This window comes from Sitophilus oryzae, unplaced genomic scaffold, assembly GCF_002938485.1.
Source record: "Sitophilus oryzae breed Bouriz unplaced genomic scaffold, Soryzae_2.0 scaffold_1801_pilon_pilon, whole genome shotgun sequence".
Lineage (NCBI taxonomy): Eukaryota > Metazoa > Arthropoda > Insecta > Coleoptera > Curculionidae > Sitophilus > Sitophilus oryzae.
Window position 1 is genome coordinate 3,555,299 of NW_022146504.1, and position 24,794 is coordinate 3,580,092.

At 31.3% G+C, this 24,794-nt stretch overlaps 1 protein-coding gene across 1 annotated transcript in view; it reads right to left on the reverse strand.

Moving 5' to 3' along the window:
• Positions 1 to 14,581: 14,581 nt before the first annotated feature.
• Positions 14,582 to 24,794, reverse strand: part of LOC115882971 (transcription factor SOX-30) — a 140,983-nt gene continuing 130,770 nt past the window's right edge. The window contains exons 4-7 of the mRNA XM_030901239.1: positions 16,496 to 16,609; positions 16,121 to 16,133; positions 15,850 to 15,966; positions 14,582 to 15,787 (exon numbers count right to left, since the gene is read on the reverse strand). Coding sequence (XP_030757099.1) covers positions 14,692 to 15,787; positions 15,850 to 15,966; positions 16,121 to 16,133; positions 16,496 to 16,609 — 1,340 coding nt within the window. The 3' untranslated portion in view covers positions 14,582 to 14,691. The remainder of the gene's footprint in view (positions 15,788 to 15,849; positions 15,967 to 16,120; positions 16,134 to 16,495; positions 16,610 to 24,794) is intronic.

Below are 24,794 nucleotides of genomic sequence, written 5' to 3' on the forward strand. Positions count from 1 at the left end.
GAAAATAATATCAAATTATTAAGTCATGAGAAAATAAACATGAACACAAATAATGAACACAAGCGAAAAAAAAAAGAAAACACATAGGTAGCTTAAAAATTACATCAAACAACCTCAACCAACTTAACTAAATTTGAAAAAAAAACGTTTTTAATTAAGGATGCAAATGTCTATAAAAACAACACAAAAATATAACTAATACATTTAGCAATATTGTACTAAATAATCAAATAACATATTTAAACTTCAATAATTTGCTAATAAACATTGTAGAAACTTCAAAATAACTTCAGAAGTAAGAACAGTAGAGATACAGAGAAGAGTTTGATTTCGACCGCTAGAAAGTATCAAAAGTTTTTTGCACGTAATAAAAAATATGTTTTTAATTATTATTACCGAGTCCCGAAAGGAACCGGGAATTAATAGTTTCGAGTCCCGGTTCTTTGATGTCTCAAAAGAACCGGGAATTCCCGATACTTTCGGTACAGGGATTTCCCGGTTCTGAACTCTAATGAATGGTGAAGGTGATGGACCATGCGATCAGAAACATTATTGTCAGAATTTTGCCTGTTTAACTTGTTAACTATTTCTTTGGCTAAAATAAGAGATAAAATGTCAGGAGGTGTACAGGGTGGGTCAAATTGGACGTTTTTAAAGGGAAACACCCTTTTCGATAAGAGATAAAACTAATATCGGTCTCTGGAGCTCAATTTTTATCAAAAACATGATGGCGAAAACCGCACATCGATATCTGTTATCGTTTCGGACTTACGGGGTGTTTTTCAAAAATGTGCATTTTTAAAAAATCGCTAGAACTTTTTTGCTATGGAAAATTTTGTATTTTTGTTAAAACATTTTCAAAGCACCTTTTTACGTAGAATCTAACGGTTTAAGTATATTTTTTTCAAAATTAATAATTTAAGAATTATCAACAAAAAAATTGATTTTTTATATGGAACACCCTGTATATTTTTAATTAGTTGAAAAGAATTTAAAATTACCTTTCCAAAAATATAGCATACTTCATATTTTGCTGGATTCCTCTTCGAGATATAGAGTTTTTAATAATTCGTCCACTTTGAATAAGTAGGCTTTGAACGACGCTGGTTGTAATGCAAAAAAATTCTAGCTGTGAGCAGCAATTAAAACGAAAATAATATTTACAATGAGAGATGCAGAACTTTTTCAAACCATTTAAACTATATTTAACAACATCAACATATTTAAACTATATCTAATAACAATAAAAATTAATAGCCAACCAAGACATGAGATTTTGCTACAGGTGTTCGACATGTCGACCGTCTTCTGTTATGGACAGACGGCACAGTTTTTGAACATTTCTCGCGGAATTCATTAACTCAGTGAGGGTGAAAGATACCCTCGCCTAACCGCTAAGTACTTCTAATTCTTGTTTAGATTATATGGGCAATTTTAAATAAGAACCTTTATTTATTTATTATTCTTCCACAAAGATAAAAAATCAACTAAGGACAGGCACTAAGTCCGGCGGCCTCGACGGCCAACGGCTGGGATCTTGGTTAGCTATTCAGTTATTCTCGAAATTAGCTGCAAAAATTTGCTGATAACCAGCGTTCTGAGGCGGTGCCTCGTCTTGCTGGAAAAATATGTTTTCGAGTTCCATTAGGGGCAGATCATCAATAAGGGGTCCAAAGCCTACTAGTTAAAAGTTAATTTTTCAATCAATTTTTAATTACTAATACTAATAATAATAAAATGTTAATTTACCTTTTCAAAAGTTTTTAATTATGCAGATAAATAATAATATAGAATATTAAATTGTGATAAAAAATAATTAAGCAACTAGATCAACACAAAATCAAGGCCCGCATCGATACAAAGATAAAAAACCTAGTGTTTCTCTCATTCTTAGAAATAAATACACATAACTTCATATCGTTGGAAAGGGTTAACCGCTAACATTTTTTTAAGTTCAAAGCCAACTATGATTTCCATTTAAAAAATTATATTTTTTATTATTTCTGACAAAAAGAGCAATGATAGAAAAAAACTGACTACGCCACTGGATTGTGCTTAAAAAAGTGCCTTAAGAACGTTTTTACAGAATTTTATTATACCACGAAATACAAAAGTTATGAGAGCAATTTTCCAAATAGTAAAAAATTCAAAAAGACCTCGTATCTCAGTTGGCAGTGAAATTATCAACAGGCAGTTTACGCCATTAAACATGTCTCAGAAATCGAGCCTATGACATCTTTGTCGGTTTTGCTCTATCTAGTCAGGAAATAGGTTTTCTCTGTTAAAACAGACCAATTTCGACCACCCTGTACAGTAAACCATCCATATTTTCAGATGTGGATGAAATATGTCATCTGGAGTACGAGAATACCCAGAACCTCGCCTGTCTGCTATTTTTCGTCCTAGAACGGCCACGATGCCGCTTCATCTTGGTCCTGTCGCCGTATCTCCTCCCTTTGGGTACCGCCTTTGGCAGTAGCAGCGGCCTTAAACCTTCTACCATCAGTACGACCGTACGACAGCAAAGAACGCCAAAGATACTACGGACGTACCGAGTTACGAGCTTTGGCAGTACTGAAAAGAGCCGCATCGGCAGGACCGTATCGGAACTCCTTTTGCATACGACCAAAGAGCTCTTTTTCTCTCTTTTTTGAGAGCGCCTGGCCTTTGGGTTTCTCCGCTATACGACGACCAGAGCGGATTTTTCTTATTTTCATTGGATTTTCGCTGCTTGGGTCATTATTTAACTGTCTCTCGCTCTGTGTGTGTTTATTTCCGAGCGTAACACTGGCAGCGCAAGGCGGTACGATTGTACCGTATTTTAAATATAAGAGCTGGAAATGCGTAGAAGACGTTTTCATTTATCACTTATTTTTTTTTTCTTTTAAATTCAAACCTTTCGGTATAAGCAATACAAAACAGCTTGAATTAATTATTCTATAAAATTACATTATTTTAACATACTTACTGTACGACGACATAGTTTCCCCAGAATTACGTCTCTCTTTTAAAACTATTAATATTCTAGCATAGAAGAATAAATTCCCTGGAAATATGCAGGGTGGTCCGATCAGTATTCCGGAAACTGGATATTCTGCACATAAAAATAAATAAAAAAGTTCGTATAAACTTATGTCCTAAAAAGCTGCGTTTCGGAGATACAGGGTGTAGAAGTTTCATTTTTATTTATATTTTGTCTTAATAATTCTTAATAAATTGTTAATTTTTCATAACTAAATTCCGTATTTGGATGAAAATTGGTATCTAGGTTTTTTTAACATGGCAAATTTGATTTTGATGTCAATATGACTCTTACTTACTTATCTTTTTTAACTGGTATGAAGAATAATATTTTTTTGTCTGTACTTGTATAAAACCACTGAGTGAAAAAATATACATTTCTGTAATTTTTTACGTCAAAAATGTCTCTTGATAAAAATCGTTAAGAGCAACCGTTTTCAAGATATTTGGATTGGAAATAGTCAATACATGTCGCTATTGACGAAAATAAATATGTTAACTAGGTAAAAAATAAATGATAAATTTGTGAACTTTTTATTTTTTAAAGCTAATCATGAATTTTTCTAGAACAAAATACGATAAAACAGTTTCTGTTAAATCTTTGGCCACAAAGACATTGCAAATTTATTATTTCAGACTATAATAACTATTCAGTTAACATGTGTAATTTTTGTGAATTATGACATGTATTGACTATTTCCATTCCAGATTTCTTGAGAACGGTTGCTCGTAGCTACCGTAGCCAGCGATTTTTACCAAGAGACATTTTGACACCCTGTATATAACATTTTATGCAAATACTGAGAGTTTTAAATTTTATGATCACTATTTTTATTGAGCTTCTAAATACAGAAAATCACAATAGTAGATCAGCCCAAAGGCAGGGTCTATAAACGCAAACTACTTTATTATTGAAATCTAATCATATTCTAGCTCAAGCGCAGACACTCTCTAAAAATATGTATTTCTATAATATACCTATAACTTTATGCACATATTAGGCGAATAAAATTAGAGGGGTCACTTGGAAAAAAGTATTGGAAAGCTAACTAATAACTTAATTTGATTGCTTAATTTCGCGTCAGAAAGAAGTTTCCTAGGTTTGTACAGTTGCTCGACCGCCGCTCGACTCAGGACGCTCAAGAGATTGTGAAATTCTTGGACTTTTTTCAGATTTTTGCCTATAGTTCTGAAACTTTGCGCTCTAGCGAATATTTTAGTATAACATAAATTAAAGAGAATTAGACTCCCGCTCGAATGAGTATACATTCATTCAAATCGGTTCAGTAGTATGGCTAAAATCTAAAGTTGAAGATTGGTGATATTTACCCATTTTGCTGAAAATGCATTAAAATGACATGCCTATTACATGGAAAACATCATTCTAGTTAGAAAAAATGCCACTAAATTTATAAAGCATCAAATTGTAGATTTAACGTGTAAGTTAAGCCGAGAAAATGAAAATATTCTTGCAATATGCTTATCAGTGCACGAGTGAGGTACCTACTATTCTGCTATTCTCCCTATTCGAACGTACGAACCGTATCCCTATCTCTGTACGAACTTTTTTTCATATTTTTTGGATGAGTAATCCATGAGTACTTCTTTAATACTTTGGCCAATTAATAACATTATTTTTTTTTAAATGTTGCTACTAGACTTCGATTAAAGCAAATTAATAAAATTGCAGTTATTTCATCAAGGAGATCGACATCGACAAAATACCGAGAGTAAAAAAATAAGAGACGGCTTTTAATCGGTATTAAACGGACTACACAGTTTTGTTAAACAAGAGAAAAAAAAAGTCAATAGCGCACATGTTTTTTTTTAGAAAAATACTTTAATGATAACACATATGCGTTAAAATATGTAGCAGTTTTGTAACTATTACCCTCAACATTTCATTCGAATGACTAAAAGCACTTGGAAGAAAATTATAAAAAATCGAAAAAAAAAAATGAAGGCTAACCCTTTGAACTATGAAACAAAGCAGAATCGGACTATATAAAAAATAAATCTTTTTTTACAGGAGTCTCCCCATGAGAGATGGCAATGTTTTTTGAAACATCCTGTATATATTTTTACTTTTTTGCCTAAATAACGAAATTAATAAAGCCTTGCATTTTCATTATTGCGGGTAGAAACTTTTTTACAAACTTTTTTTAAATCGCCAAATAGAGGGTAACACAACATTTTACCAGCAAAATAAAACACTTATTCACTACAATACACCAACACCAAAACACATTACTTTTGCACTGGACGGGCGTTTCGCTAATCATGTTAGCATCATCAGCAGATGCTTAAAACTAGTTCTACTTAGTTTTAAAACTAGTTTTACTTCGTTTACTAGTTTTAATTATCAGTTGATGATGCTAACAAGGTTAGCGAAACGCGCGTCCAGTGGAAGAGTAAGGTGTTTTGGTGTATTGTAGTGAATTAGTGTTTTATTTTGCTGTTTAACATCAAAGGTTCCAACTCTGAACTGTAATATTGCACGAGTCTTAATGTTTCTAGTTATTAAGTTTTAGGTTTTTAGTATATTTTTTATGTAAAATAATACTTGTTATATATATTGGGTAATTAAATAAATAATTGAAAATATGTATCCTACAAAATAAAACACCAACACATTTATATTTAAAAATGTATATATTTTTCAACTATGTAGATTCATAAAAATTTATTTACAAAATAGTCTATTTAAATTCATTTATTTCTCAAATATCTATACAAAAAAGAAAACATCTAAAAAAGAACACTAATTTTATTTATATTATTATCATACATAATATACAGTTTTATATAAGGAAGTATATTTATAAACTTTGGTCTTTTTATACTATGTACAGAAAACAATTATATATACAGAGAATATAATATAGTTCTTTTGCCAAAATATAATCTAACACATGCTACTATGATATTGTTTTAATTTGAACACATGGTAGATAATATAAAATAGTTTATAAATAAAAAATAGTTTGTTGTATTTTTGTTTTATAATTTTATAAATCTCATATCAAATCAATTACTGACATACTTTCCCACACTATTTTATAAAACACTAGATATACAAAAGAGAATAACAAGCAATACAGGGAATGAAAATTTTCAATAATTGAAAATAAAGAAAAAACAAATTTTCTGAAAATATTTTGTTTTATATAGCTACCGTATGAAATGAACCTATGAAATGAAGATCGCTGACATTTTACATGTAAAATTCTATGGGGAATGTCAACGATCGTCATTTCCAAGCCAATTGGACGCCGTTTTTTTTCGATCATACGGTATTATTATAGCATATTTTTTTAATTAAATCTAGTAGGTATTTGAACATCACGTGTTTGTAAGATACACAAATTAAATTTTATATACGGGAGCTTTAGGTAAAAACAAATACTAGGTAGTGTTTAATTCATAATTTTGTTAAATATTTGTAGAAAATAAAAGGATTTGAGTCAGCCTGACGATGTTAGTCTTATCTTTTGGTTAATTGAGTATTTAAATAGCAGAAAACGTGATTGTGTCTCTTTGACTTTTAATAGAATCATGATTTTTCATTTATAATTAAATGTTTCGTCATATGTAGTAACATTTTTGAATACACTCAGATGTAAATAAAAACGCAACGGAAAAGTTTTTGGTCAGGTTTAAAATGTTATTATATTTTTTATTTTCAGACCAATTTTCTTTATTTTTTTAGCAACCTGCTACTTGAGTATTTGACTTATTAGACAGGGTTAATCGAAGAGTTGTTTTTTACCCTATCTTTGAATCAGCCTGTGAAATAATTTCGTGAGCAAATTTTCCTAAAATGTTATTTTTCGGAGAGAACCATGTCTCCTGAATATTTTGTTTTTTGACTCATGTCAACACATGCCTTGGTGAATTTTTAAGAGCCAAATGTACTTGTCACAAACATTTTACAATTTTTTCAATTATATCGAGAAAAATAATGTTTTAGGAAAAGTTACTCACGAAATTATTGCGCAGGGTGCTTTAAAGCTAAGGTAAAAAACAACCCTTCAATCAACCCTGTATAATAAAGCCAAATACTAAAGTTTATAAAAAAAACTGAGTTTATGAATTAAAGTTCATACATTTTTATACAGTTTGCTAAAAAAATCATGAAAATAGGGCTAAAAGCGAGGGATAAACAGCTGACAAATTTATGTACACTAATACCACTAATAATACCACTAATACCAAATAATGCCAACATCTTGTACACCAAAATACACTAGCGATTTACCGCTCGGTTAAAAGTAAAAAAAAACACTTTCAACTTGATGAAAAAACATTTTGTTGCGTTTTTTTTGTATCTGAGTGTATAAATATATTTTGTGATGGTTCTAGAATATCTCTTAAATCTAGGTGGATCGAACAAGCCAATATCCTACTGCGACATTTTCATTTCAGAAAGTCTTATAACTTGAGACATACTTTTATATTAGCTCTTCCGTATGAACCGTGTATTTGTCAGTCTTCAGTGACAGAACGGTGCTCTGTCGCCCTCTGTCGTCTCTATTTTTGATTGACAGAATCCACACATTGATTCGTCTGCTAATCCAATCAATTTTAACTTTAAATGCTTATTGAGATTGAGGTTGCAATGTTTTGTTAGCATACCTCACTACAGTTTTTAGATCTTTCCTGTCTTTTGCTTATCATATCTGCCGTAAATTCACATTCTACGCTCGAGAATTTTTTCAACATTCTAGAAGTACACACAACCAAACTTATATGGAATCACTCCTTATTTCTGACTAAATTTCTTGCAAGGAAAAAAATTGGTATACAACTTTAAGATAAGGCTTTTTGTTGTAAATCGACATGATAATAAAGAATAAACGATAGCTGCAATATATTTTCTTGTGAATTTTGTATTCAGTAGTAAAATCACGATTGTCCGGTAAATGTCATTCGACCCAAAAAAAAATAAAAATGCCTTATGTTGGATTAACAGATGTACAAAAGGGAAGAAATTATAGTTTTCATTGAACAAAGAAATGAGAGACGTACCCAGGATGTTGTACCGAAAACATATGCAAGGAACTAGGAACACACAAGAACAGACCCAGGCAAAGTCGTCAAAGAGTGCACAACTGAACAACAAGACCGCCTTGTGTGCCAAATTGGTAGAAGAAATGCCAATGTTTCTCATCTAGAGCTACAAAGACAACTTCTGGCAGCTACAGATGTGAATGTTTCAGTTGAAACCATAAGAAAAAGGTTTCGTGCTCAAAGGTTGTACAGCAGGAGAGAGTTACGGGTCCCACAGTTATCTCAGCAAAATAAAATTGGCCGACTAAATTGGTGCCATTAACATCAAAACTGATGGGCAACTGAGAATTGGCAAAACGTTCTTTTTTCGGATGAGACCAGAATTGGCCTAAGATCAGATGACCATCGAATTCGGGTTCTCAGAGCTCCAGGAAGACGAGCGAGACTCCAAAAAAAGATGCCAAATCTGTACCAAGATATAAAGGAGGAACTGTCATTTTCTGGGGAGGTATTATGCTGGGAGCAAAAACTCCATTGTTACCACTTCAACAAGCTTTAACCGGTCGGAGGTATATTGATTTAATGCTAGAACCAATCGTTAGTTTTGGAGAGCTACAATTGGGGATAATTTTAACTTCATGCACGATAGTGCATCTCAATATACCGGCAGACTGACTGGAGAATGTCTTGAAACGGAAAGTGTCATAGTTTTGGACTGGCCTGCATGTTCTAAACCCTATTGAACACTTGTGGGACCAGCTCAAAAGAAGGGTTAGAGCTCGTCGAAACAATCTAGGAAATCTCGCACAGCTTATTGATGCAGCATTAGCAAAATGGGAAAACATACCCCAAGACAACGTTGATAATTTAATAAGAAGCATGCCAGCGCGTATAGAAGCTTGTATACGGGCTAGAGGTAGCAACAAGGATTATTAAAATTATCAATTTTCTTTTTCTTTTTGCTTTTTGACAATTAAAAATTTAAATCTCATCTTGTTTCAGAAACCAAAAAAATACCAGTGTGTTTATTTTAGGAACTGATTATTTTTTTATTGCTATATGGATTATTTTTTATTAACAGTATGGAGAATTGAAACGTAGATGGACAGGTCCATCAACAACGGTCAGTCACCTAGGAAAATGACAATGCTGTACACAAGCTGATTGAGAGTTCAAGAGTCAATTGTGTCAAGAATTTTATACAGCTGCAAACTCAACAAGTATATTCAATATTTTCAGTGGTGATGAATGATGAATCCTGGATTTACTCTTATGAACCCGAAAATAAACGTCAATCGGCTGTTTGGGTGTTTCGAGATAGATCAAAACCGAAGAAAGTTATCCTTTCTCGAAGTGTTTCCAAAAAAAAATGGTGGCGACGTTTGTCTCAAAAGCGGGTCACATGGCCAGCTACATAGCAACAGTTCCTCTGCAAGATCAAAGAACTGTTAATGCTGATTTGTACATATCTAATTGTTGGCCGGAAATAATTGCTGAGTTTCAAAAAACACAAAAAGACAGAATGCAGTTCCTACACAGCTCGAAAAACAATTATTGAGTTTTTAAAGCAAGAAAACATCGAATTGTTGGAACATCCCGAACATACAGTCCTAACGATTTTCTTACTTTTCCAAAAATGAAGAATGGCCTGGGTGGTAAAAGGTTCCAGTTCCTATAAGATGAACTCAGCGCCTTCGAAACCGCAATTTTGAAGGCACCAACAATCGAGTGGAATAACTGTTTTCAGAATTGGTTCCAACGGATGCAGAAATGCATTTTTCTTCGTGAGGAATTATTCGATAAACAATAGTGTTTAAAAATTATCTACTGTTTTTTTCTACGTCTACCTATATGCAATATATAACAGTCAACCCTTGTACAATCAAGCGCCTTTAGTACTGATTGGTATTTATTTCTTGTTTGAAGGAAACTATACAGTTGAGTGGGAACGATTTATTATGCTTTTTGCGTTTAATTTAATCTAATGTTGACTTTTGGAAAATGTATAAGTAAATATTTTTGTTAAAGCAGATTTTTGAGTCACAATTAAGAAACTGATGGCGATATAGAGGTATACAGTGTCGCTGATATATATGGAAACGGTCGATTAGTGCGTAAAATATACGAGATACCGCAAAAAGTCAAATATAAAAGTTATAAGGTTATTAAATGTCTATTGGCGAGTAATAAATTTAAGTATATAGGGCCGGTCATAAAGTCGTGGCACATTAGTTCATAAGTTTCATTTTTTTTAAATAAAAACCCCTGAATATTATTGCATATTTCAATTCTTCCTTCAATTCTAAGCAAAAATAGAGATTTTTGCTTAAAATTGTAATACACATAAGAAAGAATTGTAATATCTAATACTATAAAGGGGGGTTCCATTTAAAAAAAATGAATTTTTGAGGTGCCACGACTCTATGACCGACCCTGTGTACCTTCAAGCTGTTAGGCATTTAAAAACCCTATAACTTTTGTATTTAATTTTTTGCGGGACCTTGTATATTTTGACCAATAATCGACCGTTTCTATACATATTAGCGACCCTGTATGTAGTTGTAGACGGTACTTAAGAGTCTATTACGCTGTACAGGGTGAGTTAACAATAGAGTAAAGTCCATTATCTCATTTGTTCCGAGGTTTACAAAAAAAGTTTAAATATAAAGGTTGTAGAGAAGGTTAAGATACCCATTTTAAAATTATTATAGAGTATACAAGGTGCTTCAAAAAAGTGTGGCGGATATAACATATGTTATTTTAAATGCAACGCCCTATTTTTTATTTTATTTTTAGATTCTGCGTAAAATTCCATAACTTTTTTTATATATAATGCTATATATCTAAAATTAATAGTTTTTGTAATATTTTAATTTGTTTAAACAAATATTAAATTGCAGTGTGGTAAAAATTTGTCAGTGGTGCCATTGTTTCTAAAGTTGGAGTACCAAAATTTGGTAGAAGAGTTTTATAGAGATGAACAAAAAGATATATATATAAAGATATTTTAATTAAATGATACAGGGTGTTCAAAATATATTTATGAATTTCAACTACTTAAAATTAAAAAATCTCAAATTGTTTAAATGGGACACCCTATATATTATCATTTTCTCTGATAGATTTTACAAAACTCTTCAACTTTTATTAAGTCACATACCTATTTTTAATAGTTTGCGATTTATTCCAATTTTTTCTATTTTTACCCATATTTTTAATACAATTACCCTATAAAATCATAGTTGCCATGACAAAACAAACTATTTATAACTTAACAAGTTTATTTATTCTTTAACAAGTAGCTTAATAATTAGTTACAATTGCTGGTATTAGTTAAAATTAATTATCTTTACTCAAATAAACTAAAATCGCAGTCGTGAATTTCTTGGTGTAAGTATTTCTATATTATGAAAGATGACACTACCCAGATTAGGGTAATACTAGATTACCTAATTGTTGAAGACTACTGATATAGGAATTTTCTTCGACATACAGTAAATTTTTTTTTCTCGTAGTAATTCTGGTTTATATTTCATTTGGTAAAGCCAACATTACTACTGCCGCGAAACTGTCCCATTACACACTGAAGATGTTTTCTAGATAATCTACATCTATTCTTATACTACTTAGCAAAGTACTATATAATATATAGTACTGAACAAAGAAATATATTTTTTTGGCTTGTTCGTGTATATCAGTCACCAGTCACATTGACTAATTAATTTCAGGAAAATCTCTAACTATTATCTCTACAATTTATACTTATTACAACAAATTAAACTAAAATTCAAATTTTGTTCTTAACTTGCTTAACAGACAAGAAATTTTGATAATTATTACTTTTTGTCATGGCAACTATGATGTTATAGGGTCATTGTATTAAAAATATGGGTAAAAATAGAAAAAATTGGAATAAAACGCAAACTATTAAAAATAGGTATATGACATACTTAATAAAAGTTGAAGAGTTTTGTAAAAACTATCACAAAAAGTGATAATATATAGGGTGTACCATTTAAAAAATTTGAAATTTCTTAATTTGAAGTAGTTGAAATTCATAAATACATTTTGAACACCCTGTAGCATCTAACCAAAATATCTTTACATAGATCTTTTTCTATATCTCTACAAACTTCTCGTACCAAATTTTAGTTCTCCAATTTCAGAAACAATACCATCACTGGCAATTTTTCACACTGCAATCTAACATTTGTTTAAACAAATTTAAATATTACAAAAACTATAAATTTTAGGTATAAAACATTATATATAAAAAAGTTATGGAATTTTACGCAGAATCTAAAAATAAAATAAAAAATAGGGTGTTCCATTTAAAAAAACATATGTTATATACGCCGCACTTTTTGGAGCACCCTGTATACTCTATAATAATTTTAAAATGTGTATCTTAACCGTCCCTATAACTTTTATATTTAATATTTTTTTGTAAACCTCGAAACAAATGAGATAATGGACTTTACTCTATCGTTGACTCACCCTGTACTGTTCGAGTCGCTATCAGAGGTCGAGTAAAGATGGTGTGTGGCCGAAGGAAATATTATATATTATATTTCAGAAATCTGCCTAAGGGCTTAGCCCGATCCTGTTATGTTAAGCCACATCCAAAACTCCAAACACACGTGCTTTGGTTAAGGCTTGATTAAGGTTTGCAGAGCTTCAGCATTTGCCATAAAATAGCGAGCAGCAAAACCATATAAATTATATATCACTGTAATCAAAAAATTTCAAACTATTTCCGTATTGTAACGGAATTTTAAATTATGTCTTTATTTTTTAGAAAATTTAGTCCAATTATAAGGAATATTTTGTTCATGTTTGACCATCAAATCTTTAAAAACAAAGAAGTTGTCTATATATGTGCTACAATACGGATATTGTATATAGTCCTTTATCTTTAATTTCCTTTTCATTTGTGTAAAAATACCTAGCCAGTTTTACATAAAACGTTAAATGCCGAACGCTTATTTTGCTACTTTTTCGGACTAGTGAAACCTTTGGTGAAACAGACTCTTAATGAATTAAATCATTTAGCAAGCAGTGCAAGCACGAGCCTGTAGGACTGTCAGCAGTGCGAAAACTCTCAAATATTAATAATAAGATTCGGAATTCTTTGGCGAATGGAGACCCACGCCGACCCCGCATATTAAATTATGCAAATTTTTTTCCAAGCCCATAAAGTCCAATCGTTCGCCGATATCGCTATATAACCAAACCAAATGAAATTATTTAGTTATTCAGCGCCTTTTCTTGTGCGCGTTTTTTTATTCTGTCTGTTTGCTGCTATCTTTTTGTCCGTTTTTTTAATTGGACATCAAGGTGTGTCGTATATGTCCCCCTTTTTACTAAATATAGGGTGCGATCCAAAGAATTAAGAAAATATAAGTGATTTTATATATTCGTGGAAATGCAGTTAAATTATGCTTTGGTTTGTGTTCAACCAAAAGACGTTGTTTCGTCAATCAACGCAAAAAACCTTTATTTAATGTCAGTATTATATACCAAGAGCATCAGAATCATTTTCATGTTGGTTTATATCCAATATAAAAATAATTCTGATGCTATTTGGAATCCCTTAATTTTGATATTAAAATAAACTTTTTTGCAAGGTTTTTATTAATATGATGTAGTTAGTCTCAGAGAGAGATTTAAATTATTTTGTTATATATTTTTTGTCGCTAGGCGTTATTTGTATTTTAAATCTGTTACGTGCATCATCTTGTGGCGTCACAGTTTCTGTTTTCCAAGGATAAGACTAGGTAGAGATATTCCAAAACCCAAAATAAACAGAAAAAACTTTATTTAATTCTTTAATTGCACCTTCTTTAAATAATTTTTGTTTTAACTGTAGTAAAATGAGTTTACTTTTTGATTTTATCAAAATTTAATGAATTGATTATTCAATTTTTTTTTTCGAAAAATATGTATATAAGGTGTCTAAATAAATAAAATTTGACTAATTGACTAATTTTTAAAATTTGTCGCATATATAAAAAATTGTTTATTTTCTGGAGGATTATAATATCACTATAGTAATAATTTTAAATTTATAATTTCTCTGTATCCCTGAGATATCTAAATACAGCAATAATTTAAATATACAAGTTATCAGTATGTACTTCAGAAACATTTTGTAAAGAATTTGATAATTTAATCATGTTTTAATTTGGTCTATCTGAAAAGAATTTAAAAATAATCAATTTTTTTGGAATCATATGATGATTTTATCTCTATAACTGGCTGAAAATACACACAAAATTCAACATGGAAATATTTATATATTCTTTAAAAAATATTTCCTTAACATTATGTATTATACTAGAGAAATTGTTTTAAGAAAATCGGGAGAAACCTACTACAATGCATTTTACTTTACCTGCAGTAATCTCATTTATGACTATTTCGTTTTTTTTGGCAACTTACTAATGTCAGAAGTTTAATTTCTTGATGAACTAAGGACATAAAAACAAACAAAAAAACATCTGTACAAGTACATAATATCAACAAGAGAATATCATCAGGAATTCTATTATTGCACCTAACCACTCAGCACCAAGTCCATTTAAACACTTTCTGTTTGAGTGTTTATTACACTGACACTAAGTCCCATTTCGTCTTTTTCTTCACGTCACTTTACAAAACTCACGTACTAAAACATGTTTTTCGTACACCCGCTAGAATTTCACTAAAATCATCTTCTGTTCTTGGTCCTACAACACCTGCGGGAGGTAAATCATAAGCTTCAGGACGTAAGGCTTCAACTGCAGGAGCTGTTGGTAGTATTACACTAGTATGTTGTGCTTGGTAAGCATAATTTACCAAGCCAGAAGTTCCCAAACTTGCTGAAGTCTGTTCTGTCCGATGGTAGTTGTGGTTTGAGTCAACTCCACTACTTCCAGTCATATATTTCTCCGCAGCTTCATATTTGAGGTATTTCTCAAACTCCTGACTATCAACTTCGCTATCTGCATCACTTCTTTCGCCGCTAGGCATGTAGTTCTGCACTAAATTCTGATCAGGATGTGAATACTCCTGATAATACTCCTCAGAGGTCTTATTTTCAACATTATTCAAATTTTTCATGTGTTGGTAGGCTATAAATCCATCTTTACACTGTTGGTCTTGCTCATAACCTTGATAATCTTTGTGAGCATGGGGACTGTAGTACCCTACATTCGAGGAGGGATAGTAATGAAGTCCACTGCCTCCAGGGCCTACAGAATTTGTTACTATGGCATTCATAGCCCCTTGTTGCCCGACTCCAAGCAATTGTTGATCTTGACTTGTTGCTACAGGTGGATAAAACGTTCCTGTAACCACGTGACCTTGTTCCACGCTGCTTTTACTTGAGCACATCACATACATGCCGTTAGCCATCGGCACAGAAGTAATAGGTTGAGTATTTGTATAATTCAAAGGTCTATAACTTTGTATTTTGGGTGTTGTATACCCGGCAGGTGATCCCATATGTTGTAAATTGTTCACCCTATTGTCTTCTTGCTGCTGAACTTGTTGCTGTTGATCTAAAGGACTGAGTTCTGGAGTTGGTAAAGTAGAATTTTTTTCTGAATCTTCCTTAGACAAACCCCTATCCTGTGGACTGTTGGTGCCTCTTTTTGGTTCGGGGCTTTGGGTAGGTGATGTATCAGGCGTTTGAGTTGTATAAGGTGACTTTTGTGAGTAGTTTTGATAGACTGCGTAGCTGTAGTTGAATTTGTTGAAAGTGTCTGGACTATACCTGGAAATGACGAAGGAAATATAAGTAAAGATTTTGTATTTTGAATTTTTTGTGTTTCTAACCTTTTGTCTTGACTATAATCGCCAGTGGCGCTACCACTAGGGCTAGAAAATTCCAGTGGAGTACTATAGCTTGTTACAGTAGGGGACAGTCCGGCGTTAGGAACATAACCTTGATATCTGTAAGAAAAATAACATAGGTATATTTTACATTTATTGCTTTGTATGAAAGTTTAGTTTTAATTATATCTCTGCTATAATATTTTTGTCTATTTTAAAAATCTTTAAAATTTTCTCTATTAAAAGAGCATTTTGTTGCACAATATATAGATACGACTTCTGTGATTCTACAAATTGATATGTTTTTATCAAAAACTATGCCAAGGATCCTGCTTACTGTTTATTTGTTTAACAATCAGGCTTGTTGTTTTTAGTCAGACAACTCTTTTATTTATTTAGTTTAATTAAATAGTTTCAGATATAAAATTAAACAAGTTGTGTAACTTTATAACGTTTACTTATATCTACATATTGTTGTGAACATACATTTAATATGGTTATATGTATATGTATATTCGACAAATTGTATAAAATATTATTTTTACCCTTATTCTACGGCTATGCCTAAAGAATTTAAGGTACGAAAAATACCATCAACATTATTATTCTTCTCAGAAAAATGGGTGATGCAAATAAACAGAACCATTACTTCTAGGTCTATACTTATAGTTAGGGTGTTCTGTCATGTGAATTACCCTTAATCTCTCTGCTTCTTCAACAAAAGGTCTCCTGTCTTGAGGAGTCAGAGATCTCCATTTTTTACCTGTAACAAAGAATATATATATATTTAGCATTGTTTTAGTAATATAACAAAAGTAAGAGTCTGTAAAATATCAGCCGTTTATTAAAACTATTAATATTCTAACTCAAATGCTGACGGTTTCAGATATTTAGAACGCCATTATTAGTGCGTTTATCAAATCGCTAAAATATAGAAAACAATATTTCACCCATAGATTTAGTAAGAATAGATATCACATTAGACATTTTAACCCGATCAAACAATCGGAGGTTGACTACGTACTGTAAAAACCAACTGAGATAGAGAAGGCGACATTGCCACATCTCAAATTTGCGCCTATCTACTTAGTTTAATTTGCAGAAAAGGTGACTTTAAAACCTTTACCGGATATCAATAAGTCTCAATTTCTTAATTAAATTAATAGTTTATTTTTAAAGAAGCATGCGTAATAATATGTTATTAACCAGAGGATATATGCGTTACTATTAAAGACATGTTTACTGTTTAATGTGCTGAAACGTCTAGAACTATTGGCAACGTCGCTGCTAGTCTTCCAGAATGAAATGAGCCGTCCGTCCCACCACCCCTCGCGACGGCCCTTGGTCCGTTATAGCGTACTACGTTTAGCTTACGGTGTGTTTGAAGTCGGAATCAAGTCCGAAGTGAACTTTTCAGTGTTTTTCAGTAGTTTTTGCTTTTGTTTAACGTACTTTTGAATCTGCGAATTTTCAATATGGTACGACAGTGTCAAATGTGTGGAAAAATAAGCTCAAATTACCCGAATTTGTCTCTTCACAGGTAGGTATTGTTTCAGCCGCGCCGTAATCGCCGTACATAGGCGTCCCACAAGGGAGCCTCTCACAATTAAAATAATTTCTAATTATATTTGTTGAATTTTGAGCTATTAAAACAAGAACGTAGTAGCCGGTAATTGAATTATAATTCGTCTCAATTACTACTTAACTGTTGTAGATCATAACAAATTTGAATATAAACGTTGCATTTGAAACTTTATAATAAGCCAGAAAGTGATATTTTTTTTCTTAAAATTGCATCATATTTTGGTCATTATATACGATATTTTAAAGGAATTTTGCTCAACAAATAAACAAAGGTGTTTACCCGCCCTTTTTTACATTTTATTGCATTATTATATCTGCCCCTTCGGCCTCGTTTAAACAATTTTTTACCACCGTACCTTTTTTTAGAATGGGACGAACTGTAAATAATTCTTAGGCTACTAGTTTTATACATACCTATATACAGAGTGACCCAGGCCTCCAAAAAAGCTTTTTACCTATTACGTTTTAGGTTTGTAATTTTTATTTCAATTTTTTACATAAGATGGGGGGCCATTGTAACGCACATTTTCAAAATATTTTTGTCAACATACAGGGTGACTCTCGGGGTGATTCAAACCGCAATACATATGCTTAATACAGTTCATGAAGATTGGGACATTTAACTAAAATTTGATTGTCTGATGAAGCTACCTTTAAAAGTAATGGATTTGTAAATAAACGTAATATTCATTATTATGCGACAGAAATCCCATACTGTAGCACACAGATTTGATACTTTTAATGATAAATGCCTTCTATTGAGAGACTAAAAGGTAATTGCCTCGTATCAGAGCCATCATAATACAAGAAGAAGACCGAAAGTCAAATCTTGTCTTATATTTTAAAAAAAAATACAATTTTGTCATTAAAAATTGATTTTTGGTATAGGAAGTTATTAATAATACAAGATTAAACAACTATTACATAGTACTTTACAGGAAGCTATCGATTGCGAACTAACTAAATCGTTACTAATTACTAATTTTAAAAAGTTCGTTTTAAAATCAAAAAAGGTAAAACTAAAACCTAAATTATCATTTGAGATTAAACGGGAAGTTCTAAATAATGTTGCCTATTCTAAACAAGGAAGATGTATTTATAAGTTTTATAACATCTCTAATTAAATTTGGACGAAAATAATATTTCTGTTTGCTGTAGGTAATTTTCTCAGGGACAATACGTAAATAAAAATGACTTTTTAAGTCAAAAAAAGTCAAAAGGACAAGTTATTCCAAAAAAGGACTGTCCTTTTCAAAAAAGGACAGGTGGCAACCCTAGGTATTTCTGGAATGGAAATTTAACGGCAAATCTACAACTTTAGTTTGAAAATATGTTCAGGCCACCTATGTTTACAAAAATGTCTAAAATGTGCTTTACCATTGCCTCCATATTCTGAAAAAAAAAATTGAAAGAAAAGTCACCAACCACAAACCTAATATAGAACTGTTTCGGAAGCCTGAGCCACCCTATAAATATTCAAAAGTAACTGAAAGTTTATATAGAATTAATTGAAAGTTTAAATTAAAAATCGACGTTGGAGCGATTTTCGAAAACTACCTACTAACGTTTCAACATAGGTATATGTGGGATATTAATTATATTATTATATTAGACCTTATTAAAAGTGTTAATGTAGTATATTAATATGGAGTAAACATTTTACTAATTACTTTACTTTTACTTTACTAATTAAATTCGTTCCAAAAAACGATACGCCACTGGCCATTAGAACAATCCAAATGCGCCTAGTTGCCGGGGTCGGAAATTTTAGACTTCTCTGTCTCTTCTGTCCTTGTTTGACACATTGGAATGTTTGATACACTACCAACGAGTATTTATGAATGAGATGTTCGGTCTATATTTATAATGTCTTTGATTTCACCAGTCTCGAACTGAGCATTTTAATCCTTTAAGGGAAATGTGTTCAAGGTGACATCGTTGTTACGTTTCCAGGCCCATCTTTTGCCTAATATGAAGCAATAAAACGCAGATATGTAACTGTTCCCTAATGTTCCCTAAATGTGACAAAATTTTGCTCACTGAGCTTAAAGCCGAGACTACATCTGAGGATTGTTCGGTCGCATTTACAGCCAAACCAAAGACTAAAAATATGTAAAATTTTACGAGGGAAAACAAAATGTTGATATTTTGTTGAAAGTTTGAAACACCCTTTGGGTACGTTAACAAAGGAAGTATCTTTTCTAAATAATTTGTTTTTTGATTCATCTCAATAGTTTTTTTTTGGAGATGTTCGCTTTTGAAAAAGACACTAACATTTTTTCGTATTTCTTACATTAAAACCATGCCTTTGCCTTTTGGTTTTAGTCAACAGACCTATAAAACAGTGTTAATGATTTATGTAATGTCAGTGTCTTTCAAAAATCATATTATTATTGTCTGTTGAGGAGTTACTCTAGCAGATATGGTTTTAAGTCCAAAAGTTGGTCTTTACCATGATTAATTAAAGCAGCAATATCCGATAGTTCAGAACCATCTCTACTAGAGTAAACGTCAATATACAATAATAATATGTATTTTCAATGAGTGTGACATTACAAAAACAATAAACACTATTTTATAAGTGTGTCGACGAGGACCCAAAATCAATGCTAAAATTGCTGTAACTCGTTACTGTCATATTCAAAAGCGAATATCTCCAATAAAAATAAAGTTATTGAGTGACTCAAAAGCAAACTATTGGGAAAAGATGTAACTAGATGATAAAATTATTTTTAAATTCTTTTCTTTATTAATATAATCTACAGGGTATCAAACATTCACCAAAATATCAACATTTTGTTTTCCCTTGTATAATTGACAGATGGCCACTTTCATTTTAAATTTGGAAAGAGGTGCTTAAAAGTAATAATAATAATAATAAACAACGCTTTATTTTACAAAACGCCAAAATAGCTTCATCGACAAAGCCTTTACAAAACAAACAAAAGCACAAAAAAAATATACAAAGTCAAATAATTTTGCTACAAACTACTTAAAAAATCGTTAAAATAGGTCGCCCACTAGAAGAAAATACAGGGTGGTCCGAACTGTATTCCGGAAACTTCAGTAGCATATTCTGCACATAAAAATAAGTAAAAAAGTTCGTATAAATGTATGTCCGAAAATGCTTAGTTTCGGAGATACAGGGTGTAGAAATTTCATTTTTATTTCGATTTTTTTCAAATAATTTTTGAAGTAACCTCAATATTTGGATGAAAATTGATGTCTAGGAGTTTTTTGACATGAGAAATTTGATTTTGATGTCAATATGACTCCTACGTACAGAGGGCGCCACCTACATATTTTTTAACTGGTTTGAAGAGTAATAACTTTTCGTCCGTACCTGTATAAACGTACTCAGTAAAAAAATATACATTTACGAAGTTTTTTACGTAAAAAAAGTCTCTTGGTAAAAATCGCTACGAGTAATGGTTCTCGAGATATTTTGAATCGAAATTATCAATACCTGTCATCATTGACATAAATTAAACATGTTAACTAAATAGTTATTAGACTGAAATTATAAATTTGAAATGTTTTTGTGCCAAAAGTTCAGTAGAAACTGTTTTATCGTCATTTTTTCGAACAAAAATTTATTATTAATTTAAAAAAACAAAGTTCCCAAATTTATCAATTCAGTCAAATAAAATTATTTACCCAACACGTTTATTTTTTGACAATAATGAAATGCATTGACTATTTCCATTTTAAATATCTCGAAAACGGTTGCTCGGAGCGATTTTTACCAAGAGACATTTTTTACGTAGAAAATCACGAAAATGTATATTTTTTCAATCAGTAGTTTTATCCAGGTACGGACGAAAAGTTATTACTCCTCAAAACAGTTAATAAACCTACATGTGTAGTAGGTGGCGCCTCCTACTAATAGGCGTCATATTGCTATCAAAATCAAATTTCTCATGTCAAAAAACTCGTCACCAATTTTCATACAAATATTGACGTTACTTCAAAAATTATTTGGAAAAAATCGAAATAAAAATGAAATTTCTACAACCTGTATCTTCGAAACTAAGCATTTTAATACATACATTTATACGAACTTTCTTACTTATTTTTATCTGCAGAATATGCTGCGGAAGTTTCCGGAATACAATTCGGACCACCCTGTATATTAAACTTTAAAATACATCAAAATTTTAAAGTTTTTCATGCCGGTGAGTGTATTAATAATTTAGAGACAAACAAATCTTCCTAAAATATATGACATTTTATACAAACACTGAGGATTTTATAATAACAATATTTCACCAATCCCAAGTCTATAAACTCTCTAAACACTGTCATTGAGACAGGCGGCGACGGAGCGTCGTCGTTTGATTAATCGAAGGCAGAGGGCGTGATCAGTGATTGACAGCGCGATCACAGCGCCACGGGTGGCCGCCGGAGAGAAACAGGGTCGTGCCACGGCGACACAAAGACACGGGGATGAGCGTCGAACGCCCGTCGGTCGAAACGTCAGAAAGATGCGTATGTTGTCCGGGTCAATGTGAACCGCGCCTTATAATTAATAATTCATGGTCGTTGAGAAAGGGCTAGTCTGTTTTTTTGAGACGATCAAGTACCTTGATCTTTTTTTTAATGATACAACTCCTGTAAACTCAACACACACTTCTATTGATTTTTTTTGTTTCCTCTATTTTTTTATTTTTTAGAAACAGATAATATTACGTAAGTTCCTTTCTATTTCTTCCACATCTATCTTTTCATGTCTTTCTTTCGTCTCTTCAGAAGTGATCGTGAATGGGGGACATGGTAAGACCATTGACTAATGTTCCAAACCCCAGGGGGTCCTTAAAAGCGCCCGTACACCAGCAGGGAGGCTCTGGGGGGTCATAGTAGCATAACGTCGCTTTTTATTACCTTAGCTTAGAGAAAAAAGACATATTTTTACAGGTTTGGCCCTTTAAATGAACATATTTTTCGGTGTTTTGGAGAAAAATGGTGTAGTTTATTCGGTGTAAGCACCGTACAAATAACTCGAGTTATACAGAATGTCCTCGGATTGTCTTTACAAGAGGGAAAACTTTTTTATTATTGACATTTTGGGGAAAATGCAGTCTCCATAAAAAAATTTGCTTACTAACATTTTAGAAAATGGGTTAATCCATTTTAGACTTTTGCAAATTTCCATACCGTTTTACAGAAAATTAAAAAAAGACATTAAAATATCGTTGAATTTTTTCTAAAATTCCAATAGGGTTTCTATGGTAATAAAATTTCTATTTCATTCTTTGATAGACGGATATTATTAATTTTGATCAACGAAATATTTTTGCTGTTGTTTAAGAATCACATTTTCCTATAACTATTATCTCCTTTTCCAAATAAAGTTTGTGCTTCTTTAACATTTTAAAACAGAAAAAATATGACATTAATTAAAATTCTATCAATAACAATCTATCAAAGAATGAAAACGAAATTACGCCCTTTGATTTTTAGCACTTCAACTATAAGAAAAAACTCAACTATATTTTCATGCTTTTCTTAATTTTCTCTAAAACGTATGGAAATTTGGAAAAATATAAACTGGATCAATCATTTTATAATAAGCAAATTTTTTTATGAAGAATGCCTTTTTCTCAAAATATCAATAATAAAAAAGTGTTTCCTCTTGTAAAAACAATCCGGGAACATACTGTATGTACTGTGGTGTAAGTATTCCGGAAATCTAACGAAATCAAATTGTTCTTGAAAATTAAAATGTTATTCGGCAATAATTATAAAATTGGTTGATCCTTTTAATGATACTAGATCTACTGGCGCCTCTAGAAAACACATCAGAAAAAAAAATGTGGATAATGCTACAATTGTAAACAACTGAATATTATTGCATTTTTGGCTTCCTTTCAGATCACTTTACATAATCCTAAGATATGAGTAAATAGATTACGATAGTTTCAGAGATATTAAAAAATAAATCAAAAATATATATTTTTCAGCCCTTCTTAAAAAATTATTAAAAACATAAGAACTGTTCTGAAATCAAAACTAATACAACTAATAACATTGGTATCTCGGAAACCGTAATAGATACGAAAATAGTTAAATTGGGGCAAAGTTGCGCCTTGGGCTGTTCACCAAGATGTCATCAAAAAAGTTTTAAAAATTGGTTTTTAAAAATTGTTTTAAAAATTTTTTAAAATCAAGGATTGCTGAGTTTTTTGGAAAAAAACGGATTTTTTTGAAAACTAATTTAATTTTTTCCTGTCGTTACTTTTTAGAAAATCAATAAACTAATTGCACATTCTCATAGCCACTTTATTAGGGCTATCTGATAGTATTTTTAGATTATTTTATATTTTAGATTTATTATATTTTAAATTAGCTGATAACTTGTGAGATACAGAGGCCAAATTAATTGTTTTAAATACGGACCTGCATTTTTTATTTCAGATTTTGAAAGAACTTAATCCCCTGAGTACAACGATATGCCACACTTTATACTTTTTTTTGTTTTGGGTACCTTAACAGAAACAAAACTATTTAATTATTGTTTTAAAAAATTTCAAGTCCGACTCTGTTTTTAAAATTATTTAATCTGACTATGTTCATCGCAACAATATTGATGAGTGCTAATTAACATTGAATAAGGAAAAACTGAGCCAATTGAAAGATTCAAATAAATAATATCCAGATCCACAATTTAAAAATATTATTTTTAACTTTTCTTATTGTGAATTTGAAATTCTCAGTGTACGATCTAATAATTTGTATAATATTAATCGTAGTTATTATGAATAAATTAACTTCTATAATCTAGTTTCTAATGCTTTACATAGTCTACATGTTTGAAAGGGGTACCACCCTCTCTATTGCACAAATTTATTTTTCGTTCAATTTTATTTATAGCTTTTGAATAGATCTTCTTTATACTTTCGAATGCATTTTGTACTCTTTATTGTAACTGCCGAGATGTGTTGATTTCACTTTTTTGTAAAATTTGGACCTGTCGAATTATTTGACATCAGACGGTCCAGGTACCTCGCTGGCCATTATACTGCTCTACCATTTCCAATCCATCTTCCGGGGAAATTATTTGGTTGTTTATATTACATTTTATTTATATTATTTTTTATTATTTTATTGCATGTGATTTTCCGTATTCAACCCACGTCACTGTTAAGTTTGAAAGCTTATCAATATTGTAGAATATATTAAATATTAAAAAAAAAAACAGAGCCGGACTTGAAATTAGTTTAAATAAATTGTGTCCAAATTTCCAAAAAAAAACAAAATATTAAGTGTGGCATATCATTGTACTCAGGAGAGCGAGTTCTTTCAAAATCTGAAATAAAAAATGCAGGTCCGTATTTAAAAAAAATTAGTTGGCCTCTGTATCTCAC